We start from the raw sequence: 23247 nt of genomic DNA on the forward strand, positions 1-23247 counted from the left end.
TTATATTAACAGGTTTTTTTCATTAGGTTTAAACTTAATCAGTTTTGTTACATTTATACTACCTTGTTACCATGTTAACATTCTTTGGTTTCCTCCTAGTTTGGTTTAAGGATACATTGCTACTATATAAGAGAAACCATACAATTGTAAAGTGTATGGGTATAAATTTAGGAACAAGGGTCACTTTAACAGATGTGAGAATGTACACAATGAATAGAAAAAATACAGTTGTTTAGTATGTGGAATACCCCCAAGTGATGCTTAATGTACAGGAGAAGCTGAAAAAAAAAATGACTGTCTGTAGACCTGTATCAGCAAATGTGGTTAACAAACAGCAGTGCCCCACCCTAGAAGATCGTTAAAGCAAGGAAGCCACTCTTGGAATTAAAGAACTAAATAATGCAAATGTTACATCATGGAGGATGGAGGTATTCCACAAAACCACTAAATATAAGTGGAACTCCTAAGAAAGGAAGTGGGAGATAAACATTAACTGTAGGGAAAGTCAGTAGGATAAAGTGAAACTGAAAAACTAGGTAGGGAGTAAAATGTATAGGGTTAACAGAGGTCCAACTGATAAAGTGAAGAAGAAAATCTGCCTTTTGACAGAGGTAAAGTACCTATCAGAAATACATTTTCAAAAAAAGAAATTTGTAACATTTAAACCCTCAGTAGACTAGTGTGGGTTGTAAGGAAGCATGGTAGCCTGAACTGTTAAAATGAATAAATACATCTTTTGTGAGCAATATTTAACCATTTATCTTTTATCATGCAACTGTTTACTAATTGTTAGCACTTCCACACCAACTATAACAAAACATAATAGAAGAATAAATTTATTTATGTTAGAGATGGTTGAAAGTACTGGTCATATCCAGTTTTTGTGACACTGAAATTTGTTTTCTGACATGAAATATGTAGCATTCAGAAAGTTAGCTGTTTATCAACATGGTAATATTCTTTACTTTAAGAGAATTACAAAACTATCTTATAAATTTGAATTCCTAATTTTTCATTAAATATGTTATTTATGAAGGTACAGTATATATGTACAGTAAGTGATGGCTAAATATTCTGATGACTGAAATTGTTATTTGTTTGTTTTTATCCTACACAAATAAGTTGGCTGAATGGTTATATAATTATTTGTAATTCTAAGCTTAATGTATATTTTAAATAAAAACAATAAAATAATTATCAGTGACAGTTAAACATGTTTTCATTATTTAATTGTCAATTTATTTGACTTCCATAATATCATTAGAGGATTACTGCATGTTTATATGGTCATCACTGGTCAATATTAGAAAATTACTAGTCACAAAATGTCCAGATTATTTTAAATACAAGTTGGTACAAAATGTTTACAAATATAATTTTATTAGGTGACAGAGAAGATAATTATTTGAAACTAATACACTAAAACTTAGATAATATACAAGCGTAATTTATAACTTTGTTGTATTCAGTCATGTTTTTAGGCTGTCTGTGCTGAAGTGCAACAAATTTTTAGCAGGAGCTAATTTCAATGTTTGTGGCTCAAAATACATCATAGAATAATTCATTGCATTTTTAACAGTCAATTAAATATGAGAGTGACTGTATCTTCTACCTTCATAATGTTCTTCACATACTGTTATCACATTCATCTAAAAAGTGCATTTATTTATTGGCATCCCATACTACATATTATAATTAGTACACATTAAGTAATATTATTCATTTGTGAATTATTAGTACATAAAAAACTACAGTTGAAGGAAGAATATGACACAATTATTTATAATCATTTATCAGTTTTCTTTATTATAATTAAATTTTGTTATTTCTGTAAAACGGTCAAGTTAAGAGAGGTGTTACTGTAATAAAAAAGATGTGTCAACTCAGAGTGAGTTATTGGTATGATGTAGTGATATCAGAAAGTTATTTTAAAATATAACAAAAAATTTATTTTACACCTCTAGCAACAACAGAAATCACCAGCCCAGAAGCAGGACCTTCATCTACTGTCTTTGGTTGTAAAATAGAAGAAGAAAAGTGTGAAGTTAGTGATGTTATTGAGGTAACTGTAGGTTTATAACTGTTGTGGTTCTGTTAATTAGACAAATTAATAAGATATAAATGCAGAAACTAAACTGTTGTGGTTCTGTTAGGATGAAGTCAAATAAAAAAATTGATAATAAGAGTGCAACATGTTTAACAATATTATAAAAGTTATTCACAACAGACTTAATTACAGTTAAGCTGTGTTATAATTTATTAAATTTGGTAGTTCATTCTTAACAGATAAACATTCTTTAATTAAGTATTTAATATTCACAATTAAGATAGTGATGGTTGTTATTTTCACAATTTGTGTTAAAACTGTGTTTATAATGTCACATTTTATCTTCAGTACCTGTGCTTGTATTATTGTGTTATATTTAATGTACCTGTGATTTTTACTGTTATGTTTTACATGCATGCCATTTTTTCGCTGAAACGCGGATTTACGCGGTTTTCGAACGGCCAACGATCACCCACGAGATTCGTGTAAATTCGAGGAGAAAATATGAGCGATTTGGGGGCCGGGTAGGTGGTTTTTGAGGAGAAATCGTATTTTTTCAATGTTTCTTGCAGAAAAAAAAATCTGACCGCCATCTTGGAGGCAACCTTGTGGTCTGGTATCGTGTGCATACCAGACGATAAAATATTCTCTACGCTCCAAAGAAACAACAGCGATTGAAATGTTTAAAAGGAAAGATGTTCATTTTGATCCTGTAGACAAGAGAATGTGTAAGGACATTAGATCAGCAGCTTCAAAGTATACCTCAAAGCTGAGGGAGAATCAGAAGAAAAGGGCAGAAAGGCTTGAGGCCTATGGTTCTGTGAAATCTGGCCCAGCCACCTTGGCTAAAGAAAAAGTCCAGAAAGCTGCCCATTCAGAGAAGGAGAGACAAAAAGCTCGGAAGAGAGCACTGGAAACCCTTGTCTCGAAAAAGAGGAAAGTAGCCAAGATTGATTAAAGGAAATTAAGTTATTTGAAATTTGACTGTAATTTATGTAGCAGAGCAGAAGTTGATATCAGTGACTGAAAAACATTTTATTATTATCTGCAGCATACAGTGCCAGTGGTTTATTTTAAAGCATATCATTAATTTTATTTTGAAGCAATGTCAAAGCTTTCCTTGATTTGCTGTTTCAGTTTGTATTGTGAAAGAATGAAAAATATACTGATATTGAGGTACCAGTAATTTACTGACAAGATTGTATAGATGAACAAGTTTTACTGTAGGTAGTCATGTAGAGTAATTTTAAGTAATTTGAAATTTTAATGGAATACATGCAGCAGAGCAGTAGTTGTTGATGTCAGTGACTGTACAAAATTTAATTTCTGAGGCATATCACTGATATCAGTAGTTTAATATTGAACCATATCAGTAGTTGAATTTTTAAGCAATGTCACAGCTTTCCTTCATATGCTGTTTTAGTTTGTATTGTCAATTTGTGAAAGAATGGAAAATTCACTGACATTAAGGTACCAGTAGTGTAATGATAAGATTGCACAGATGAACAATTTGAACTGTAGGTCGTCGTGATTGGTCAAAAGAGTAATTTTATGTGATTTGAAAATTGTATGGAATATATGCAGCAGAGAAGTAGTTATTGGCAATGACTGTAAAACATTTAATTGGCAGCATACCAGTAGTTGATGATGATGATGTTATTAATGACAAAAAGGATAATAATGAAATGATTTGTATTTGAAATATTTACTGAGTTATTTTGGCTTTATTAACTCATATCACTAATATATTTTGATTTAGAAAAAAATTAAACTGAATAAATAGCAAATAAACAATCTTAAATTTCATTTATTTACTTTTTATTTTATTTGTTAATTTTAGATATTTTGATATATCTTCCAAAAAATGAATGGAAATTAAAAGAATAAATCAATCTGCTAAAAAGTGTAAATGAAAGTTATAGTTTTTATTAGTTTGATTTAGTCTTTTAATTTCCTTTTGTTATTTTATATAATATATATTGTGTACTTTTCCAACATTGCAATGTCAAAAAACATAAAGAAATTATGTCCCAGATTGCACCAAATAGCATGCATTTTTTTAAATTTCCCAGGCTATATACCTTTTCCTCTTTTTTTCGTAAATGTCATTAGCATGCCTGGTTTTATTTATGTATCTTTATGCTGTCATGGTATGTCTACCATACCTGTGGTTATGCTATCTCGTCCCATCTAATGTATCTACTGTTATGCTGTTATATCTCATATACCTGTATTTATATTGTCACATCATATCTAATATAACTGTATTTGTATTGTCACAAGTAATCTCATGTACCTGTATTTATATTGTCACATCATATCTAATATAACTGTATTTGTATTGTCACAAGTAATCTCATGTACCAGTATTTATATTATGTTGTGTCTGATATTTTCTCCTCATACTGTCATATTGTATCTATTGTTGTACTTTCAACTTTCTTGTTATATCTAATATACCTGAAGTATGCTGTCATGAAGTGGTGGTTGTTTTTAATGTGTGAATTTTGATGTCCAGAGGAGTATATACTTTTTTCTACCAGTTTTGTTTGATACTCTCATATGTTCAAAGGTGAAAATGGTGTTTCAATTTCCCAGTGTAAGTGAAATTACAGCCACTATGTGCATTTATATGGACAATCGTGGAACATACAGGATTAGGTAACAACTCTATAGACCTAAATAGGTTTTGTATCTTGAATGGTTGGTTACCTTTGTATCACTTGTAACACAACTTTTGGATAATAAATTTTAATTATACTAAAAACGTGTTACTTCACTATGAAACCTTTCTTAAAATGAACAATCAATTCTTGTACTCATCTACACAGACAAATATCAAACACTGAATGTTACTTCTCTACAGTAGATAGATATCAAACACTGAATGTTACTTCTCTACAGTAGATAGATATCAAACACTGAATGTTACTTCTCTACATTAGATAGATATCAAACACTGAATGTTACTTCTCTACATTAGATAGATATCAAACACTGAATGTTACTTCTCTACAGTAGATAGATATCAAACTCTGAATGTTTCTTCTCTACAGTAGATGGATATCAAACACTGAATGTTACTTCTCTACATTAGATAGATATCAAACACGAATGTTACTTCTCTACATTAGATAGATATCATTCTCTACATTAGGTAGATATCAAACACTGATTGTTACTTCTCTACAGTAGATAGATATCCATTAACACTGATTGTTACTTCTCTACAATAGATAGATATCAAACACTGAATGTTACTTCTCTACAATAGATAGATATCAAACACTGAATGTTACTTCTCTACATTAGATAGATATCAAACACTGATTGTTACGTCTCTACAGTAGATAGATATCCATTAACACTGATTGTTACTTCTCTACATTAGATAGATATCAAACACTGATTGTTACTTCTGTACAGTAGTTAGATATCAAACACTGAATGTTACTTCTCTACAGTAGATAGATATCAAACACTGACTTGTTAGATATCAAACACTGATTGTTACTTCTACATTAGATAGATATCCATTAACACTGATTGTTACTTCTCTACAGTAGATAGATATCAAACACTGATTGTTACTTCTGTACAGTAGATAGATATCAAACACTGAATGTTACTTCTCTACAGTAGATAGATATCAAACACTGATTGTTACTTCTCTACATTAGATAGATATCAAACACTGATTGTTACTTCTCTACATTAGATAGATTTCAAACACTGATTGTTACTTGTGTACAGTAGATAGATATCCATTATCACTGATTACTTGTCTACAGTAGACAAATATCAAACACTGATTGTTACTTTTTTGAGTTGATTTAAATATCATCCCAAGTGACACATCATATAAGAATGACATATGCCACGAACTGCTTTCTTCATTTTGGGTCTTTTCTTGTGCTCTATAAATAACGAGGAACTGTGGCATCCAGTCCGAACATTTTCATGGTGACTTAGTGAAGTTAAGTGCTTCACCTGATGTACCTATGGTTATACTCTTACAATATGTCTAATGTACCTATTTTTATTCTGTCATGTTGTTTCTAAAGTTCCTACCATTATACTATCATGTTATGTTTAACCCTCTTGCCCCTAGTATCCTTTACTGCCCATGACACAAAGTTTTGGTGTCTCACATTTAATATTTTATTAAAATACTTTGTTTGTGTTATACCAATTAGTACAGTATAAAATCTTTGTTAATAATCCATATGTTAATAAAACATCAGTTTTAAATTCTTATTTTTATAGGGCAATATTATAAAGTATATTGAATTCTCCTTTTCTCTAATTACCTTCTGATCTCCATTTTGTCCACCACACCTTGAAAAAGTATGGAATGAAACAAAAATTACTAACTACAGAATTGTCATTGTTTTGAGAAACCATAATTTTTTATAGCCTTCAATTTTGTGTAGTTACAGAGGTGTCAAGTAGAAATATTACTCCTCCTGTCACATCTATCTGTCATATTGTCTCTTTGAGGATTTATTAATAGTTCTCTCTCATAGTGCCTACAACCAATAGAAATTCAAGGTTTTCATCTGTCATATGATGTGTAATGTTGTGTTCTGAACAAATGAACATTAATTTCTCTTATAATAGAACTCTGATTCCTATGGGAATCAAAACCTCTTGTTTGAATGAATTTATAATGGTTCTTTTTTTGCACTGTAAGAATTGTTAGAGGACATTGTCTGCTTTGTTTATGTCATTAGTCCATTACTTCTTTGGCACAATATTTAATTAAATACAAATAATTTAATGGACTGCTGTCAATATTATAAAAAAAAAATGGGTAAACTATCATTGATGGTCAATAGCAAGAAAAAAATAATTCTTTGGTTACTACTTTATTCTTCATTTTTCATGTTCATTTTTTATTTATTTTTAGTAAAGTATATAAAGTGTAAAAATAGAGTTTTCTTAGGTTAATTATAGTTAGATTTGGTAAATTCAGTAATAATAATAATATAGTAAAAATATTTTACTATGCAAGTAGCTAGGACTAGCTTGTGGGTAATGTAATTTAATAGTGTAATGTAATCTACATGTTCTCCATGTGATTTACAACTTACAATGGTGAGAGTGTATAGCTACTTAAGATAAATGATTGTAGTTTCATGTTACATTTGAAGTCTTTCTAGAAAGAGTAATGTAGATTTGTTTAGATTTTTTGGGTCAAGGTTATAAGGTCAGTTAAATTTACCAACCTTGTATAGAGTTAGGGTAGAATAAAATAACAAATAAGATATAAAATTCTTCTGAAAACAAACATTTGAAATGTATTTAAGAAATTTTAGGTATTACATTAAAGAAATTTATGACTTTTGAGATGAATAAAGGTGTTATTTCTCTTTATATAAAAATCAGTTTCAAGTGATGATTTGAAATAAACACCTGATGTGTTTAAGAACAGATCTTTTCTGGTTTGTTAAAAATTCTTCACTATAGATATGAAAAACTTAGTGTTTACTGAAATGCTGCCATATTTCATAAATATACACACACTATATCAAAAACTTGTAGAATCAAATCTACAAAGACTTTATACAAAGTTGAAAAAGGTCACATAGTTGGTCAAATTGATTGAACCTGTGCAGAGAAAGTTAACATATGTTTTTTTCTAATGTCATGTTAAATCTAATGTGCCTGTAGCTGTCATGTTTCTAAGGTTTCTATGGTTATACCGTTACATTGTATCTAGTATTTATTGTTATACTGTTATACATTTAATTTCCCTATAGCTGAACTGTCATGTTTCTAAATTATCTGGTTATACTGTTAATTGTATCTAGTATCTTTGGTTATACTGTATAACATTTAATATACCTATAGCGGAACTGTCATGTTTCTAAAGTATCTATGGTAATACTGTCACGTTGTATCTGGTATCTTTGGTTATACTGTATAACATTTAATATACCTATAGCGGAACTGTCATGTTTCTAAAGTATCTATGGTAATACTGTCACGTTGTATCTGGTATCTTTGGTAATGCTGTATAACATTTAATATACCTATAGCTAAACTCTCATGTTTCTAAAGTGTCTGTGGTTATACTGTTATGTTTCTAAAGTATCTATGGTAATTCTGTCGCATTGTATCTGGTATCTTTGGTAATACTGTATAACATTTAATATACCTGTTGCTGAACTGTCATGTTTCTAAAGTGTCTGTGGTTATACTCTTAATTGTATCTAGTATCTTTGGTAATACTGTTATACATTTAATATACCTATAGCTATACTATCTTGTAGCTAGTATATTTATGGGTAAACTGACATGTTATATTTATTTATAACATTAGTTATCACTTATCATTTTCTTGTTTTACAACAAATTTGTCAAAGTAAAAAGTTTAGTATTGGATGATCTAGTTGATTGGACTTTGAAATCCTTAACCAAGACAGAGTGGTTGCTGTTTTTACCATGTGTCTGAATACTGTATTTAGACTTTCACGTTATATCTAACTTACATGTGTTTATTACTATGTCCAGTATACCTATGGTTATACTGTTATACGTGTAATATATTTGTGGTTATACTGACATGTTGTATTTATTTATATTATGTAACATCAGTTATTATTGATGACTTCTTGTTTCATAACAAATCTATCAAAGTAAAAAATTTACAATGTAAAACACTAGCTACTGACTTTAGTTGTATTTGTTACGTAAATACGTTTAGTAGTGCAGGTATCATTTAGTGTATTACGGAAACTAGCAAACATGACTTCGTAGCAAAAATACCAGTTTGGCTTATGGTTTACAAGTCAATATTTTCAGTGTATTGACAACATTAGTTACCATTGATTGTTGTTGTTGTTAACATTAGTTAGTATTGATTGTTGTTGTTGACAACATTAGTTGTCACTGATTGTTGTTATTAACATTAGTTATTATTGATTGTTGCTCTAGAACACAGTTGTCAAAGTCAAAACTGAACCAAGTGGTGATTCAACAAATGATAACATTATTTCCAAGTTCAGTGAGAGTGATGATGAAACTGTTGATTGTTCACAACATGATGTTATGAGTTTGAAAAGTCAACCAAAAGAGGAGTTACAACAAATTAACTGTCAGTTAGAAGGTTTATCAGGTGAGTGTAACCTTCAATAACTATATTCATTAACCACTTGGTGGTGACATAATGGTATAAAAGTGGTGATAGTACATTGTTTTAAATAATGTTAATAGGGTATAGTTTTTATGGAATTACGTTTGAAACACAGATTGTCTCTAAGATATATAAATAGTTATGTTAGATATGCTTTGTGATGTTTCTGGATACAAGTACTTTAAGTTAATATAAACCCTTCTTATCATTCTATTGACACTTTAGACAAGCTTTGTTTATTAAACCCCTTACTACTGTCAGGTCAAATGCATGTCAAGACATTTAGCTAAACTCCTTTATTAAAATTGTATATTAATATATTTGAAATCAAAATGTGAGAAATGAATGACATTTTAATATTATGTAAGTTTTATATTCTTAAAGATTCTCATTCTCCTCATATGTGAGAAATACAATGTTTTCTCTCATTGTGTTGAACTAGTTCTCTGATTTATTTACTGCCCACCTGAGAAGTATAGAATTAAACTGTTTTATTTAAGTATTCCACTGTCTACAGAAAATACCTTTCATTGGGAAGTTATTTATAAATTCATTTAATAAGGTATTTCTGGATTCAACAAAATATTTACATGTATTTTAGGTATTTGACTCTTACTGACATCCTTAGTATCATATTCATTAAGGTAGCTCTCACTTCATTTACTGCAGGCCTCACTGATAATGGTTTTGGTATGACTTGGTTTTTTAACCTTCTAGCCCTTCTTGGGATGTTGAAGTTTACTCACTCACTCCCTAATATTTCAGCTAACCTTTCAATGGTTTCTTGTGAAACCAGAAGGTTATAACTGTATACAGTAGTTAATCTTTGTAAGTATACTGTTGGTATCTTATGTATGTCACTAGCCTGGAGCTGTTTCCCCGAATTCACAGGATATAACAAGAACTGCTCTTATCCTTGACATTATATTAACAGGTTTTTTCATTAGGTTTAAACTTAATCAGTTTTGTTACATTTATACTACCTTGTTACCATGTTAACATTCTTTGGTTTCCTCCTAGTTTGGTTTAAGGATACATTGCTACTATATAAAAGAAACCATACAATTGTAAAGTGTATGGGTATAAATTTAGGAACAAAGGTCACTTTAACAGATGTGATAATGTACACAATGACAGAAAAAATACAGTTGTTTAGTATGTGGAATACCCCCAAGTGATGCTTAATGTACAGGAGAAGCTGAAAAAAAAAATGGACCAGTGAAGAAAAAAATGACTGTCTGTACACTTGTATCAGCAAATGTGGTGAACAAACAGCAGTGCCCCACCCAAGAAGATCGTTAAAGCAAGGAAGCCACTCTTGGAATTAAAGAACTAAATAATGCAAATGTTACATCATGGAGGATGGAGGTATTCCACAAAACCACTAAATATAAGTGGAACTCCTAAGAAAGGAAGTGGGAGATAAACATTAACTGTAGAGAGAGTCAGTAGGATAAAGTGAAACTGAAAAACTAGCTAGGGAGTAAAATGTATAGGGTTAACAGGAATCCAACTGATAAAGTGAAGAAGAAAATCTGCCTTATGACAACAGGAATAAAGCCTGGATAAGGGTGAAAAATGAGAGACAAAAAAGATCATCAGGAAACAATGTCTGTAGAAGAAGGGAAATGTATTTTGAAATTGAGATAGGCCTAGCATATTCTGCATAAAGGCCTGGAAGGCAATCCACAATCAGATGGAGGAATACTATACAAAATCAGGATCATTTTAAATGGATTCAGGTTTTGTCAGACAAAGGAGAGCAGCATTGTGAGCAGATTGGGTGGTCTCTGACCCCTTGGTCCATCCCAAACAAAATTAATGGTAAAAGGTGTGTTATAAAGAATGAGAAAAATAAAATACTTGATGTGTTGCATGTGAAGGTTCAGAAACTGTGTAGTGATATACATCTATGTATAAGATGTTTTGTGTTGAAGAGAACAAGATATTTAGCTTAATTTCTGAATCCTTTGTAAGTTGAACCACAGGAAAACCAAAAATAACAGTCACTTGTTAAGCCTAATGAAGCAATGCAAGACAAAAGATATTACTGAACTCTAAAATAAAAATTATAACAAAATGTTAAGTATGTACAATTTTTGCAGAAGTATTTTATGAGGATACCAGCTCAAGGGTTCTACACACACAAAGTGAATGTGAAGAAATATAAAAGATGTATTATAACAAAAGTGAAATGCATATTATTTTATAAAATTAAATGAGTGTGCATTAACAGTAACATATATACGAGACATGATGTATGGATGAAAAACAATATAGTTAAACTAGTGAATGATATACCAATGAAATGAATTCTCAGTAATTATAAAGTAACAAAGATCAATGATCACCCTGAGCAAAAGATATAGGACAAAGGATATAGTTAAGCCTAGATTTGAACTTGCGTCTGAGTATTAATCAGTGTAATAAAATTTATTTGATGGAATCCAAATAACTACATGTAATAATACTAACAATCAAATTATTCAAAAACCATAATAGTATAATATCTTAACAAAGTTGGTAGGCTGTATTTCAACATTTATGAGTTACCTCTTGTTTTTGGTCTGATTCATCATTCACTTGCCCTGGTGATTGGAACATTCATACACGATTACATCCAGTTTAAAATGTTAGTTTTTCCCATTCCATCCATCTTTTTCCCAAAATGTTTGTTCGTCCATGTCACTTTGGTTAAAATGTTTGAGGTTGATATTTCCTGGCTGACATTGGTCTGGCTTTCTCAGTTGTTTCAGCTCTGAATATTTTTTGTTCTAAATCAACTTTGTTAACCTGCAGTTTAGGGGCTCATGTAGTATATTCTTTTGGATTTTCCATTTCTTACTCTCTTCTTATTCTTATTTAGATTCAGATTACTCTCTATGTCCAGTACATGCTGTGAGATGCTTCATTGCTTTCAAGGCTTCTTTCCATTAGATCCTTTTCCCATTTTCTTCCATCACACCACTTCTTTCAGTTTGAATTGTGATTTGACTGGTCTCACTCTTCTTGTCATCAGTTCCTTGTGCTTTTACTTCAATAAATCACCTTCTCTTTTCCCTGCATTTCAACACTATTGTCCATTGGATACTTCATCTCTCATTCTCTGTTTACAGTTGGTAATTCTTCCTTAATGGGGTACCATCATTTGCTTATTGCCACACTTCACTTTTCAGTAAAACTGTGAATGGGTAAAATACCTTTTAGTGAACAGGGATTGATATTTACACACTGAGATACTTGTCATAAATATTTTTTTATGGCTATCATCATAATTCAGTTTTATAGCCTCTGAACTTGCTGAAGTTTGGGGGTTTTGTTTCTTTACCTGGCATATACTGAGGCTTCTAACATCTTCTGATAACATCATTTATCAGTTTGCTTAATATTTAGGGGCATGTCCCCTTTATTCTTCATGGATGCTGCTCTGTCATGAATGGCACCTATCTTGAAAAACTGGTCAAAATGGCACTGTGAGGCTATAATGAGTTAATTATACTTTCCATGGCACAACACACACACATACACCACTGGGATAGGGTGTTTCACAAGATGTTTTATTTCATAATGTGCCTGTTCTCAACCATACTCACCCATGGGTGAAGTAGAATTGAATAGCTACCCATCCCTCTGATGCCTTAAATTCAATCAGTTACGTGTGGGCTAATTTTCAAAATATAATTTTTGTGGTCATCTGTTGCACTGTCTTAGATGGTGGTGTACCTTCAGACTCTTCACCACACTTTTTCCCCATTTCCAGTGGACTATGAGAACCCTTACCACTTTTCAATTCCAAGCCACTTGGGTACTGGGCCACGGAAACATTCTCCTGGACATGATAATGTAAAATACATGATTATAAAATGTACAAAGTTGGTTACAAAACTATTCAGTTGAGAGTAGGGTACTGGGTTTCTGCCAGAATAGATGACAAGCTGTTCAATTTTAATCATTGGAATGAGATGTTAAAATTCCAGTTTATTCATTGAATTGAATCCCTTATAATATCCCCACATGGGTGTCAGTTCTCAGTATGTGTGTTTTGGATTTATTACTGAACCAATCAGCACAAGACCTCACACATGTATTACAGGTGTCTTTATTTCCTTACTCAATTACACTTGTTCCTCCATCCATGTTGTGGGTTACCTTGATGGTACTTGCAGATCAATATGGTTTTTCCTCTAATGCCATCTCTTGATTTTATTATTCCAAGGATGATATTGCAGTGGGAATGGTTCTTGTCAGTTTGGTTTGAGCTGGATAGTTTACATCACAAAGACATCTTTACGATACAAGATGATGGTTTCTAGATTGGTCAAACATTTTCTCGTATCACTATCACGTGTCCTGTTCATAGATCAGTGAATGTGAAATCCCCTTGGTCTGACGAACTTGAGGTGAAAATGGCACTATCCACTTTTCTAACTCCACCAGAAGACTGGGTTTGGGATTATGGTTCACTTACCACCAATGTGATCTTCTTTTCTACCCCATTTAGATGTCAATACCTGGTGACTTTGGGTTTGGGTGTAGTTTACTTGCAATGTAATTTTATCTGGTGTGATTCCCTTTCCATTAATTTAAAAAGTTGAATTTAGTATTCACACCCTGCACTACATATTATAAGTAGTGTACGTATAAGATATATTGTTAGAATAATTTGTTTCAAAAACTGTACTTGGAGAAAGAATATAACAATTATTTATAATCATTTATCAATTTGCTTTATTATAATTAAATTTTGTTATTTCTGTAAAAAGTTAAGAGAGAAAGGTGTTACTGTAATAAAGTAAAGAAAATGTCATCTCACAGTATTTATTTCACACATCTAGTTAAAAGAGGAGCTACCAGCCCAGAAGAAGGACCATCATTTACTGTCTTTGATTGTAAAATAAAAGAACAAAAGTGTGATGTTACCAGTGATACTGAGGTAACTGTAGGTTTATAACTGTTATGGTTCTGTTAATTAGACAAAATAGATATTTTTTATAGAATATGTGTAATGTTGAAGTTGTATGGTATCTTAGGATGATAATATAGTTATTTTATAGGTAATATTTTAAAGAAATGTTGAGCTGTGATTACAAAATTTATAAAGTTCAAATGTTTTGTAACAAGTAATTAGAATACAAAATAAAAGGATGAAGTAAGTTAAAAAATAAAAAAGAAGAAAGAATAGGAAATTGTAACATGTGTAACAATATTGTACAAGTGTAACAATATTATAGAAATTATTTAGAACAGATTTAATTGTAGTGAAGCTGTGTTATTTGAAGTTTGGAGTTCACTTGTAACATATACTTTCTTTAATTAAAAGTTTAGTATTGGATGATCTGGTTGATATGACTTCTTAATCAAGAGGGGATCACAAATACCCATTAAGAATGGTATTCCCTTTTTGTGTTTTTGTTATTTAAATCAGTTTTCCAGTGAAGATATTTTGTAGTTTATGAAGACAGCTTACCAAACATGGTTCCAAAATCAAAATACAGTTTGTATGTTTTGAGAGCTTATGTGCAGTAATTGTATTCAGTTTCAATTGCATTATTGATTCTTTTTGTTCTAGAACATGTATGTCACAGTTAAAACTGAACAAAGTGATGATTCAACAAATGATGACATTATTTCCATGTTCAGTGAGAGTGATAATGAAACTGTTGATTGTTCACAACATGATGTTATGAGTTTGAAATGTGAACCAAAAGAGGAGTTACAACAAATTAACTGTCAGTTAGAAGGTTTATCAGGTGAGTGTAAACATTAATAACTGTACCCATTAACCACCTGGTGGGTAGACATACCAGTATAAAAGTGATGTTACTAAAATAATGTTAATAATTCACAGTTCATACTTTTATTATTTCATCTGCTAAATACTCTGTTATATGTGTGCTTTTTTTCTCAGTTATAACAACCAATAGCTTTTCACACATTTCTTTAAAATAAAACTTTTATTCAAGGGATATGAAATGATAACTATTTATTATTCAGATAATAAATGAATTTCATAGTTTGTGAAATTCACAGTGTTAAACCATAATCATAGTTACTGATTCAGTTACTAAGTCGTTATATCTAAATTTGTATTAATTAATTACTGTTTCTTTAAATGTATCTTTTGATTCTAGATTTGAATCCATACCTGAACAACTATTCTGGAAAACAGTTTCCTGGACATCATGTTGTAAAGACAAAATCTCTTGTTTCAAAGTCAACAAATTACAGGTCACTGAATCAAAGTGGTGATAATATATTTGATGAAACACTGTTGAGAGTGAATAACCAGAAAATATCTAACATTTCCCACGTTGAATCTATGTCATACAGTAATAATGTGTGTGACAAAGAATTGGGAAAAAATCATAGTCCAGAATTAAATGTTAAGTCACTCAAGAAACTGTACAGATGTGAAGAGTGTGGTAAACAAGTTGTATCAAAGAGTAATTTAAAAATACACCTGAGGGTACATGTTCAGGATAAATCACACAGTTGTAACGTGTGTGGGAAGACATTTAGAAGTAACAGCCAACTTAACAGACATGAGAAAATACACACAGGAGAGAAACCACACAGATGTTTAGTGTGCGGGAAAAATTTTTCCTCAAGTTCATACATACGAGAACATATGAGGATACACACTGGAGAAAAACCGTACAGTTGTGTAGTGTGTAATAAAGGATTTCGAAGCAACTGTTTGCTGAAACAACACAGTGCAGTACATATGGAGGAAAAACCACACAGCTGTTTAGTGTGTGGTAAAAAATTTTTTCAAAATAGTAGTTTAAAAATACATCTGAGAAAACATACTGGGGAGAAACCATACAGTTGTTTAGTGTGTGGTAAAAAATTTTTTCAAAATTGTAATTTAAAAATACATCTAAGAACACATACTGGGGAGAAACCATATAGTTGTTCAGAATGTGGAAAAACATGTTTAACAAATAGTAATTTAAAAGTACACTTGAGAACACATGCTGAAGAGAAACCATACAATTGTTCAGTGTGTGGAAAAACATGCTTCACAAATAATTGTTTGAAAATGCATATGAGAACACATACTGGGGAGAAACTATACCGTTGTTTACTGTGTGAGAAACAATTTTTAACAAATAGTGGTTTAAATAAACATAAGGAAATACATAGTGGAGAGAAACCATACAGTTGTGTAGTATGTCGTAAAGGATTTCTAAACATAGGTGATTTAAAACTCCATAAGAGAGTACACACTGTAGTAAAACCGTACATTTGTGTAGTGTGTAATAAAGGATATCGAAGCAACTGTTCTTTAAAACAACACAACAAAGTACATATGGAGGAAAAACCACACAGCTGTTTAGTGTGTGGTAAAAAATTTTTTAGAAAAAGCTGTTTACAAATACATCTAAGAACACATACTGGGGAGAAACCATACAGCTGTTTAGTGTGTGGGAAAACATGTATATCAAATAGTAGTTTAAATGTACACATGAGAACACATACTGGGGAGAAACCATACAGTTGCTTAGTGTGTGGAAAAACGTATTCAACAAATACTAATGTTAAAATACATTTGAGAAAACATACTGGAGAGAAATCATACAATTGTTCAGAGTGTGGAGAAACATGCTCAACAAAAAATAGTTTGAAAATGCATCTGAGAACACATACTGGGGAGAAACTATACAGTTGTTTACTGTGTGAGAAACAATTTTTAACAAGTAGTGGTTTAAATAAACATAAGAAAATGCATACTGGAGAGAAACCGTACAGTTGTGTAGTTTGTCATCAAGGATTTCTAAACAAAAGTAATTTAAAACAACATAAAAAACTACATATTTTTAACAAATAGTAATTTAAAAGTACACTCAAATACATACTAAGAAGAAACGATATATATTCACAATTGTGAATTAAAACGACATGAGAGAATACACTGGGATAAAACCTTACAGTTCTGTTGTTTCTGATAAGACAGTTACAAGTAACTCATCTTAATGAACATTAGTAGTAATCATATTACACATGAGAATACACATTGGAGAAAAACTACATTTGTGTAGTGTGTAATAAAGGATATTGAAGCAATTGTCTGTTGAACAATAAAGTTTCTATAGAATGTAAACTCTGTAGTGTGTTGGAAAATATTTTCTGACAATATTTAAAAGTACACCTAAAAACACACTGAGGACAAATCATGTTCTTTTAGTGCATAGTAAAAGTTTTCAACAAATAGCAGTTTGAATGTACATCTGACAACACATATTGTAAAGAGTCTACAATTGTATAGTGTATCATAACTTCTAAGCAACAGTCAGAACAACAGAGAAAGAACAAACTGGAGAGAAATGTTATAGTTGTATAGTTTGTGATAAATCATATGCACATAAAAGTCATTTTAAGAGACATGAGAAGAAACATGCTGGTGAAAAAACATTCAGTTGTGTATAATAAGAGATTTGTAACAAATGATAAAGTAACAGAACATGATGAAGTACACACCAGGGAGAAACCATGAAGTTGTTTATTGTGTAATAAACATTTCAAAGCAATAACCATTTATAAAAACATGAGATAATTCACACTAGGAAGAAACCATACACTTATGTAGTTTGTTATTTAAAAAAAAAAAAAGTCAACCTACGTGAGAAGATATGCACATGTGTGTAGTGACATTAGAACACATGAAGTGACACAGAATGAGGAGAACCATTCAGTTTTGTAGTGCTTGGTAAATAATTTGTAATAACCCAAAACTAATTAAGATATACTGATGAAAAACAACACAGTTGGGTTGCTGTGGTGAAGAGTGTGTGGTTTGGGATTTGTAATAAATAGTAACATGGAAAATTTATTAACACACAGTGTAGTAGTTTAGTAAAGAAAGTGTAGGTAATGAACACGTTAAAACATAAAAATTTACAAAGTTGCAGGGAAATTCTTAAATCAAAGTGGTGATATGCTGAGGAAAGATAAAAAACATACATGAAGTATACAAGTTTTGTGTGTGGCAGGGATTTTGGAAGGAAAAACTGATAAGCAATAAAAGAATCACAAAACATTTGGGATTAAACAGTTCTCTTAAGTTGTGTGTTTGTAAAGAAGTGAGTTACACAGTGAAGTCATATCCTAAAGTTTATATATCATATTAATCCATGATGTAAAACCAATCTATATAGTTGGATGAGAAATTATACAGTTGTGATGTCAGTAGTGAGAACTTTTATTATGCGTAAAATGTGATAAAAGATATTTAAGAAAACAGTCAATCAGTAAAGAGAATTGATAAAAGGTGTTTGTTATGTATGTGTGTCTAAGGCTGTTTAAGTTATAGGTACAGTGAAATATGTAAGCAATGTTTTTACACTGAAGAAAAATCTAGTGACTTTGGAGGACACTGAGTTGCATAGATTATGGAAACTATGGTAACTTACATATGTGGTGATTTAATTAACACAGGGGAGAAACCATACAGTTGTAGTGTCTGTCACAGTAATGTACATATTGTTTTTTAGTAACACATCAGATCAACTACAGTAAGATAATCATACTTTTCTGTAAAGATCTGTAAGAGAAACATAAAGACAACTATAAGGTAAGTACAGATTCTGCTTTGATCTTTGTGTACACGTTTTCTTCTAAACCAGAAAAGACGAAAACTTTGATTAAAACATTAGAAATGTGTCTTCTCTAGTGTAGGATTGGAATGAGGTAGACTGACCTGAGTATACAATTTAAGGCAAACTTTGACAGAAATGTTGTTAACAAAGGCCATAAAACCTGTTTTCTGCTTCAAGATGAGCTCTGGACGGAACCTGAAATTTCATATTTTATTCACTAGTTGAAGCCATAACATCATTCTAGTTGTTTGAATGAAAACACAAACTTCAAACACACCCTCAAAAATGGAAATAAGAAAAAACAAAGGTCTTAACTGGTGCTTGATGATGCTGTATCTGAAATTATCATAACAACTCACAAAACTTATTAAAAAACAAAATTCGAAACTTGTATGACCCACAAATGTTACATATTTAAGTCTCCCAAAACTCACCATTTTGTGTCTGTTGTATGAGTTTCCTAAAAAATCATTAACCCAGAGTTCTGGAATGATATCCACAAATCAGGGGTACACTTATTTATTTGATGAATGTGTAATATTTAATAATAAAAACTAGAAATTCAAACTTTAATAATGGAAATAAGATTGGTTTTATTTTGTAAAATATTTATAAGAATAATGTATTAAAGCAGATCTAAATAGATAAGATTTGTACTGTTGTACAAGATAAAAAGTTATCACATAAATTATGAAGAGATGAAACTTGGTTATGTAATGTTCTTTATACTTTAAAACTGCAAAATTAAATCTTTCATAATATAAGAAAAACATTCTTTTCATGAGTACTTCATCATTGAAGATGATGAAATCACAACAGTCATTAATAAGGGGCCTTGGCATGGCCAGGTGATTAAGGCACTCATCTCTTAATCTGAGTTGCAGGTTTGAATCCCCATCACACCAAATGTGCTTGCTCATTCAATGTGGCAGTCAATCCCACTATTTGTTGATAAATTGTAGCCCGAGAGTTGGCGGTGGGTGGTGATAACTGCCTTTCCTCTATTTTTATACTGCTAAATTAGGGATGGCTAGTACAGATAACCCTTGTGTAGCTTTGCACAAAATTCAAAACAAACCAAACTAATCATAAATTAGGAATGCATAAAATGGAAATATAGTTATAAAAATAGTGTTTAGGTAAGAAATATGATACTGTCATATCTTGAAATAAATTTATTTTAAAATATAACGTACAGACTCTCTGAAAATTATATTTAATACTTTAAAAGACTAATAAGTGTCAAAAAATATATAATTTACATTTAATTGATTTGTCAGACTGAAACCAGATCAAACTTTCCAAAATCATAAATAGATCGAAATGTGATAGCCTAGTTTGAAATACTTAAACACATTAGCACGAAAAAAGCTATGTTGCTTATTGCACACACCTCATACATGTGACTCGAATCCAATCATGCAATGGTGCAAAACTTACAGTTGGACCATTTCAAAGAGAAAAGGCTCCTGTCTATTTAACGACATAAGAAGTAAAGGAATGTTATCTGATACAATTACTAAAACATTGATGAATGATTTCCCATGTGCTTTTAAAGTGGGAAAATGTTAAATTGTTTTCTTACACTTTTTTTCATTCATTCTGAATATAAGAAAACAGAAATTTCTAAATATTTACTTATTAGCCAATGGGATGACAAATACATAAAATCACAAATTATTATTATCTGTTTTTCATTACTACATTTGGAATATGCCTTGTTGTATTTCCTTATAATACACAAATTTTCCAATAGCTTAATAAATGAATTTGATAGAAATATTTATGTTTCTAATATGTGGAAATTTATGTATGTAGTTTGAACTTCCAGTGTCTTGTGTTTTTTATGTAACTTTGCAAAGTAAAACCATGAAATAATAAAATGAAAATACCATTTGTGTACATTTATTAAAGATGCTGTATCATCATTTTTTGAGAAAATAAAAGTATACCAATTTCATAATTAAAAAAGATAGAATCAGAATAGGGTGTATGTAGTCAGAAACAAAGGTGAAAGCTCCTGCACATGCAAAGACCAGAAAATATGTGCTTCACTTGTATAGGGAATACCATGAAGTATATACTGAAGCTTGAGGTCACCACCCTTCATCAGGAACATGGTTTGAAAAACTAAAAAAATGAGGGAAGGGTATGCTAATAAAAGAGATGAACATCATACGATATCAGCTCAAAATGGAAGATGAGGTTATCCAAGAGGGATAAAATTTCCAGAGATCCAGCATTTACACTCTGGCTAAAGCTGTTCATAGGTGGAAAGGTTTGTTATTGTTGATAAATTGGAAGAAAACTGATGTGAGATAAATTAAGAGGCTCCACCGTCTAACCAGAGATTAGATAATTTTTTTATTGTGGACGACGGTTTTCGTTAATGGTTGACTACTAACTTAATGCATTGTATTCTGGGAGATATAGGTTTTTTTCCAAACCTTTTTAGTGAAACTTTTGTGGGAGAAAGAAAATGTTATGATGATACCTACTATCCATCATCTTGACATCACTACGAATTATTAAACATTGATCAGTTTGGCTTTTAAAATGGTTTGTATTACATATCTCAACATTAATTCTTTTATCCAATTCAGGAATGTGTTTATTATTTATTTTAAAATGTTGAAAACTGATATATATATACATATGTTTTGTTTATTATTTCTGTATCTCTGCCATAACTTTTTCGAGTAATTCTTACAAGCACAGAACAATATAATGCTAATATCAATATCTAAACACGTTTGGTAATGATCATTTTTCAAAATGAAGTTACAAACAAATGCTTATTGCTAAACCTACAATACAATAAAATGACAACCATTTCAAGTAAACGCCTGAAATAATTATTTGTTAACTATTTATTGTTGAGATTCTGCTTTTTTAAAAACGTTAGCCATTCAGACATTTTGCTCACTGAACCTATATTACATGAATTTTTTTTAACTTGTGGTTTATACAATCAAATGCTATTGATAAATTTAACAACCTAGTTTTGACAAAGCCATTTCAATCTATTATTATCAATAATAATTTTGCTCAGAAGTTAGCTAACATGAATTTATATTATTTAAATTTGGTCAATGTTTTGAATATAAATTAATTGTGGACTTGTGAAAGCAAATCACCTAAAATTCTGACCGATATTCCTATTATAAATGAAAGTTATTTATAAAATTTCAAAATCTAGTGTAAATTGACTTTGCTATATTTTTTTAGAATATATTTAGTTTAGTTATAAGTCTAATAACTGAAATGTCTATAATATTCACAGTCCGACATGACATGGTTGTTAAGGCACTCAATTCGTATTCCCAAGGTCGCGGCTTCGAATCCCTGCCACACTAAGAATGCTCGCCCTTTCGGACATGAAGACGTTATAATATGACAGTAAATCGCCCTGTTTGTTGGTAAAAGAGTAGCCCAAGAGTTGGCAGTGGGTGGTGATGCCCAGCTGCTAAATTAGGAACGGCTAGCGCAGTTAACCCTCGTCTAGCTTTGCGCGAAATTCAAAACAAACTTAAAGTTCTGCTAGCGCAGATAGCCGTCGTGTAGCTTTGTGCGAAATTCCAAACAAGCAAAAACGTATTGTAATGGATAATTTTTTGATATAAATGCTTAAGAAATATTAGGCAATATAAATTTTTTAATATTCTTTACTCTTTAGAACATATATTTGGTAAACAAACTTAATTTTGTCTGAGTAGCTAATCTGCATCTTTTACGTTTCGTTGATTTGTGTTACAAATTGCACAGTGGCATTAAAAATCACATTGCGACTAATTTTCTAATTTAATTCAATCATGCTCACGGATCATAACATGATTTATTTGTTCAAATGACAGGTGTCTCTTTCAGAGACATTACATGTGAAGCCACGATATCTTTTTGCGACTTTTTACATCTATACTGAACACACACAAACAAAAAACCAACAGAAATTGAGAAATTACAATAATATCGGAGACAATAGCAAACTTATGGAACAGTCTTGCCCAACGCATAATATTTTTAAAAATTTTATTTACTTTCTTTTATATATGTTCTGTTTTAACCAAAAAACAAACAAAACATGACAACTTAGTCTTGTTATTGCAAGTTTGAAATAATTTAACTCTTATTTAATTTATTTGCGTGAAATTCAAAACAAACCTTCTTTTAATTAGTAATAAAATTCAGTAATTGTCTTTGTGAAAGTGTGTTTTGACAACGAGCGTTGCATTAAAATCTCCGGACCGGACCGGCATGGCCAGGAGGGTTAAGGCGTTCGACTCGTAATCTGAGGGTTGCGGGTTCGAATCCCCTACACATCAAACATGATCGCTCTTACAGCCGTGGGGGGCGTTATATTGTGAGGGTCGATCCCACTATTCGTTGGTAAAAGAGTAGCCTGAGAGTTGGTGGTGGGTGGTGATGACTAGCTGTCTTCCCTCTACTCTTACAATGCTAAATTA

The 23247-nt window shown here is 31.0% G+C and overlaps 1 protein-coding gene across 2 annotated transcripts in view; it reads left to right on the forward strand.

The window, feature by feature from the left end:
- LOC143230629 (uncharacterized) overlaps positions 1-17289 on the forward strand; it is a 32333-nt gene extending 15044 nt beyond the window's left edge. For both annotated transcript variants that reach the window (XM_076464497.1, XM_076464504.1), the window contains 5 exons: positions 1965-2062; positions 8987-9167; positions 14021-14118; positions 14755-14935; positions 15317-17289. In XM_076464497.1, coding sequence (XP_076320612.1) covers positions 1965-2062; positions 8987-9167; positions 14021-14118; positions 14755-14935; positions 15317-17016 — 2258 coding nt within the window. In that variant the 3' untranslated portion in view covers positions 17017-17289. The remainder of the gene's footprint in view (positions 1-1964; positions 2063-8986; positions 9168-14020; positions 14119-14754; positions 14936-15316) is intronic.
- Positions 17290-23247: the final 5958 nt, after the last annotated feature.

This window comes from Tachypleus tridentatus, chromosome 1 (assembly GCF_004210375.1).
Source record: "Tachypleus tridentatus isolate NWPU-2018 chromosome 1, ASM421037v1, whole genome shotgun sequence".
NCBI lineage: Eukaryota > Metazoa > Arthropoda > Merostomata > Xiphosura > Limulidae > Tachypleus > Tachypleus tridentatus.